The sequence below is a fragment of the Morone saxatilis genome, unplaced genomic scaffold (assembly GCF_004916995.1).
Source record: "Morone saxatilis isolate NCDOM2014 unplaced genomic scaffold, NCSU_SB_2.0 Contig12, whole genome shotgun sequence".
Lineage (NCBI taxonomy): Eukaryota > Metazoa > Chordata > Actinopteri > Moronidae > Morone > Morone saxatilis.
Genome location: NW_023339674.1, coordinates 21,139,507 through 21,145,724, shown reverse-complemented (window position 1 = coordinate 21,145,724; position 6,218 = coordinate 21,139,507). Strand labels below are relative to the sequence as shown.

Below are 6,218 nucleotides of genomic sequence, written 5' to 3'. Positions count from 1 at the left end.
TGTCCATTCACTGAGATTCCATACTTCGCGCAACAAAAAAGAGATTACATTTGCATCGTAATCTCATGATAACGTTTGTTAAACTGGACTAGTAACAGTTAAACTCACAAAACAAGAACATTTGTGCGCATTAAAGAGTGAAACATCACCAGATGCAACACAAGTTACTCAAAAACACACCAGGGCTGCTCCTCTCTTCCAAAAGTTCTCGTATCCTAATAAAACCCCATGAAAATGGCAATTTCCCTCATTTCGGCGGGGATATTCGTCTGCACTACCCCCCTAAAAAGAGACTTTTACTTTGAAAAGGGGTCCAGCGCTCGAAGGGAGGAGAGGGGGGGTGTCATTTCCTGAGAGTTATTTACTTTGAGCCAGATGATTTTTCGGAGGGGGGCGGAGGGGAGGAGGGTGGACTGTAACATTGAATCAGTTACAGGTCGCTTAGCTGGAGCGCATTTGAGAGGACGGTCGCGGATGCGGACGGAGGGTCGCACATATGCTCTCACAGCGCAGGATCTCTGAGGATTACAGCCGCTGCAAAGGACCCTTACTGCGCCTTTTGGAGCGACCAATTCACTGTGGATATACTTACACGAAAGGAATATAAAGAGGGGATTACTAAAAGGTAATTGAAAGGTTGTTGGAATCCAAAAGATGATTGAAACGATTTTTTCTTAGCCTTTTAGAAAGTTTGGGTAGTTTTTTTTTTATAGAACAAAGCGTGGGGAATCTAAGATAGAATCATATATAGGTCTAATAGGACTTTAATTGCAGACTTAATTAGTTTATCCAATTATTTGATCATCCTCCTGTTATGGAAAAGTTTCTTGAGAAGTTTTATTCTCTAAAAAGAGAAAAGCTCTGCTACCATGCAAGATGTATGCAACTTCTGCATCAGGCAATGCATTGCATATATTTTTAGATTAGATTTCAGTTCCCCGTGCACCATATGGCCTCACCGCTGGACGCCGAGCAGGGAGATGTCGCTGACTCCGCTGGATAAAAGCGCTCGGTTTCGGCCTCACAGCTGGAGGTGTCACCTCGAAGACTGAAGGCACCATTGTGGGATGCTGCCTGGCATTTAATGGGAAACACATTGGAAATTGTACATCACATTGTTTTCTCGTTTGGTCGTGGAATGTGAGGAATTAAAAATGGAAAATCGGCACTGGGGGCACTGGAATGAGTCCTTCAGAGCTGCAGCTGAATGGATTCAAAGAGGGGGAAAGAAGTGTGTTTTGGAGCCAGGACGCATTCTTCATTAACCACCTCTACCCTGCTGTGTCACAAAGGGATCTTGCATAGGAATACCGCTTGTGTTAAAAACTGCTCAAACATTTAGACATAAAAGATTAAAAACTTTGCAAAAAAAGTGCGTTCGTGCTTATTGCGCAATTGTCGCTTTTAGATTCTCTTTTTCAAAATCCTTTGCACGGAGCTGAACCGTATCACCATCCGTGGAGGGCCTTATCAGCTGTTGCTCAAATGTATCCAGCCCTGTAGAGCGGTGCATTGCTCATCTGCCACAGTTGTTGAGTCCCTTGCTGGGAGCGGGGAAATAAAAGCAGAGCAGGAGGACATGCTAGCAGTCTGACTGCCACTCCAGGCCCACTTTGTTTTACGCGCAGTCAGTGGCTGGAGGATCCTCGCCAAGCCAAGGCAAAAAAAAAAAAAAAAATCCCTTATTGAAATTGTATGAGACAAGGCGTGTGCAAAAACACGTCAAAAGAGATTAGGCGTTTTGTCAGCTGATTCCCACACGAATATGTACTTTTGTGCGGAGTGGGCCCACTAATTATAGAGTTAAACAAACCCAGGTTGCCCATGGATAATTTAGTCCGTTTCGAATGAGCCAGAGCGCACAGCCGCAGGAAGCTATGCAGGGGCCAAACGTTTTATTGTTTGGGGACACTGTCCGCGGAAGATATTGAGTTCACAGTGAATTGGTAGAAACAGAAAAAACAAAACAGTTAGAGGTCAAATTAAAAAAGGGTTTACAGTTAAATCGCTCCTGAAATTGAGATGAGGTGATTTTAGGGAGAACAGCTATGATTTATGGAAATGTTTTCAGGCGTTTGCTTTGAGTGAGCGCCTCTCAAACTGTGTGGCCCTTGATGAAAAGCCCGGACCAGCATCAGACAGACAGACAGACAGACAGATAATGGAAGACAGACAACAGGGGAATGTCCGCTGGAGAGCCTCCTGACTGTGTGATGAGTTGTGAGAAGTCTATGCCTAAGAATGTCTTAACCAGGGTCCTTTAGACGTTTTGCTTGAAATATGGTCGCATTGAACAAGAAAAGAACCATTAATGTGTATTTGTTGAGGCGTGTGTTCGGAAATGTCACCTTTCAGTCAAAGGAATGAAAAGCCAGACATTTTCTTCAATCAGACGAAAAGAAAAAACTTTAGAAAGCCGAGTGGGCAAACTGGAGATAATGAGATCCAAAAAGGTTTAGTGCTCTCAAAAGGTGGACTGTGTCGCCCTCTACCGACAGTCCTCATGCTGACAGGGGCCCCCGTCTGTCCCCTCCATCCTGTGCACAGTCCACTCATCCTAATCATCCCCTCGCGGTTCATGTAATCCTGTGATACATTTCAGATACATAATATCGACGGTACTGAGGTTAATATCTATATGTATAAATCTTTGTGGGATTGTTGGAGCCAATAACTGCACTGTGACTGGGTCTGAAATTCATTTAGAAGTCAATAAGCAATCGATTTAGGCAATTGTTCCAATAGTTATGCTATCAAATTGGATTTAATGCAGAGACAGTGGTATGATATCTTATCAGGGAGGGACACAAACCCAAACATTTGCTTTACTTGTTGACTAAATAACTCGCCTTTCTGTCTCCACAGGCCTTGACATCCATAGCCATGGATGGGGTGAAGACTTGTGTCGTCTTTGGGGGCATCTTGGTGGTGCTGGTTTCAGGTAAATATGGAGCAGTGTGCATACATTGATGTTGTTGTTTTTCCACACTGCCTCTAATGTTCTTAAAAACGACCTTTCAGTTACCTCCGGACTGTCGCCACCGACCATCGTGTCTAATGAAGGAGAGTTCATCCTGCAGCCCAGCTCCGCGTTCAACATAAACTGCACCGGCAAAAGAAACGTAACTTGGCTTGAACCCCTGCCGAAAAACACCTTAGTTCACCACGGGTACCTCACGGCGACGCTCTTCATTCACAACGCCACCGTAGAAAACACCGGCTATTACATGTGCACCTATCAAACCCTGGAGGACGACCCGGAGGACGACCCGGAGGACGACAGTGAGGCGGGAATATATGTGTTTGTCCCAGGTAACATTGTTTTTTCCCAAAGTGGCAACAGTCATGGATGTACTGTGTGTGGAAGTTAAAAGAGAGACTATGTAACCTTTGCACAGTGGGATAATAATAGTTAATGCTACAGTAACACAAGTAGAGAATCACAGAATCAGAGGAGTAACTCTGCAATATAATGTACACTGTGTACATTATATTGCATTATATTGCAGAGAGTACTACACAGCATTATCTAAAGTTAGCCAATAGGAGCTAACATTAGCCACCATAAACCTGAGTGTATTCAAATCAACAAGGGTGAAGAATACTGTTTTTTATTTATAAATCTTTTTTAGTTTTTAGTTATTCTTGTTTCAAAAGTTACCTAGTCTCACATTGAATGCATGTAGAGTATATAGTAATTATGAAATGAAGCACAATGAGTCACAATAATGCTTTTTAATCCTTACAAGCTGTGACCTCATTCCTTTCTTTGCGCCCCTACAGATGCCCAGGCTCCGTTTGTCCCCGAGGAGCTCGACAACATGTTAGTCCCTATGGACACAGCCGGAGTCCCCATCTCCTGTCGCGTGTCGGACCCCCACTCTCCCGTCACCCTGAGGAGTGTCCCCAGTGGAGAGGAGATGCCTGTTTTCTACGACAACAAGATGGGCTTCTTTGGAAGCCTGTTGCCTGGGCAGTACCAGTGTGAAACAGTTGTGAACGGCCAGACATTCAAAAGTGTCATCTACACTGTGGAGACTGAGCGTAAGTCAAGACGAATGTGCATATAGTCACCATGCAGTGTTTTCTCAGATTCCGATGGTGTTTTAAATGAAAAAGATCACTGAGTGTATCTGGATCATCACCTCATGTGATTGATATGTATTCTCTTTAAGAAATGAGTCAAGTTATTATTTTCCATGTTTTTCTCAAAAAGCACTAAACTGATTTGAAAACTGCACAGCTGGAAACACTCCCCAAGTCTGTTTACCATGAGAGTGCTGCAGGGTGATCTCACTGCATGAGAGTCATGACATTATGTCATTATCACAGGGGGGAGATGACTTAACACGCCTGTTTTCACTCTGTGTGTGTGTGTGAGAGACTAATGACGACCTACTGAGCCACCACTCGGTGATAAATGAGCTCATGGTAATCAAGTTGTCGCTATCTCTGGACCTGTGAGATGATGGCGCTGATATCTGCTCTCTGGTGGTCCCTCTAGACCCTGTGGAGATGCAGGACTTTGACGTGGAAGTAAGAGCCAGCGAAGAGGCGGTGCGAGCAGGGCAGCCTTTTAACATCACCTGCGTCGCTCCCACTGGACTGGTGTTTCAGCAGCAGTGGCTCCATCCCAAAAAGCAGGCAAGATGCACCCCTTTTCCTTTCTGTGAAATTTCAGTTTTGTCCTCCGCTATGGCTTCACCCATAATAAGCTTTAACTTCTCAGCCTTCCTGTCCTATTTCCTTCAACCCTATGTCATATTTCCATGTCATTTCCTACCCAGAAGCACTGAGCCTTAAATTAGCGAATAATGGTTTTGGACCTAAACGTAGCAGCGGTGGAAGTGGAATATAGCTCTGAGGACGGCCCTTAGTGGTTGCAAAGTATGTGTTAGGAAAGCAGCGACTGAATGTTGTGTCTTCATTATGAGGACGTCAGCCAAACAGCTCCTGCTGCAGTTAACCCCATGCAAAAGTGACAGGAAAGTTAAGTTCAGGACAAATGGCTCGAGGGGAGCAGGCGGTTCAAAAGAAGAAGAAGAAAAAAAAGGATAGTAAATCCTTTGACCCCAGTGACCTTGAGACTTGTAGGTGACAGATGCCATCTGCACATGACAGCCAACTAAACATTTAATGCTTTTGAAGTGTTCCCTGCATGGGTCCAAAAGAGTTTCATGTGCAATTTATGTTTGTTTATATTTATTTTCAGATTCTTAATCTATACAGCACGTTGTCTCCTTTTCTGCATGGGATTCCTATAAGCCCTTTTCCAGAGACGGTGAGGGTAGGAACACAGGAGTCTTGACTCCTGGTTTTGGTCTCAGTTGCAATTACAGGCTTTTAAAAAGCTCTGTGATCCTGATTTATCTCCTGTGGCCTTAGTGTTTTAACCATTAGCCTTCAGCAGCGCGACACTGATTCTTATACATTGTACCTGTAAAAAGTGAAAAACACTGACAGTTAAAAAAAACAAATATCTTATTACCGAGATTCTGTTTTATTCCGGTGAGTAGGATCTCAAGCCCTGTGCTTCTGTTCTTATAGGCTGTGGATGCAGTTCAGATGAAACAGACCTATCCTGACCGGGTCATCTACACTCTCAGTATCCCACAAGCCACCTCTCAGGACAGCGGCATCTACGAGTGCTCCATTACCCACGAAATCAGCAGAGAGGTCAAAGTCAACAGCGCGGCTGTCACCGTCTTCGGTAAGTCTTTGTCAGCTCAGAAGTGTTTTCTGGATTCCTTTAATGAGTTTCTGCAGAAGTGTAATAATGTGAGTGAGTGCTCACACCACTGATTTATACCCTCTTAATCCAAATTTAATATTCTCATCATCATTCAGTTAAAACTGTCATGGTTTCACATATGTGCACAAGGTGCTTTGAGTGGTGTGTGGAAGTCATTTTCTACCATTCGACTGTAAAGCTTCACCTCTGCTTTCAACATCAGCTGCTGTGTTTTATGGGATGGCTTCAGCAGATGTGTGTCAGGCCTTCACTTCACCTCAACCCCCCTGTCTCAATCCTCGCCCTGCTCCGCTGTCCCTCTCAGGGTGTCCACGGGGTCTTAAAAAGTCTAAAATAATCAGAATCTTAAATATGATGACGTTACTTGTATACAGTTTAATTTTTCAGTCTCGCTTTAAAATGTGTTTTGGGGAAAACTTTTTATTGATCGGGCTGTACACCTACAAAACGAAACTGACATGGAACC

The 6,218-nt window shown here is 44.0% G+C and overlaps 1 protein-coding gene across 1 annotated transcript in view; it reads left to right on the top strand.

Moving 5' to 3' along the window:
* The first annotated feature begins 439 nt into the window (after positions 1–439).
* pdgfra (platelet-derived growth factor receptor, alpha polypeptide) overlaps positions 440–6,218 on the top strand; it is an 18,149-nt gene continuing 12,370 nt past the window's right edge. Inside the window, exons 1-6 of the mRNA XM_035653107.1 lie at positions 440–625; positions 2,866–2,941; positions 3,022–3,312; positions 3,784–4,044; positions 4,505–4,644; positions 5,548–5,710. Of these exons, the coding sequence (XP_035509000.1) occupies positions 2,884–2,941; positions 3,022–3,312; positions 3,784–4,044; positions 4,505–4,644; positions 5,548–5,710 (913 nt within the window). The 5' untranslated portion in view covers positions 440–625; positions 2,866–2,883. The remainder of the gene's footprint in view (positions 626–2,865; positions 2,942–3,021; positions 3,313–3,783; positions 4,045–4,504; positions 4,645–5,547; positions 5,711–6,218) is intronic.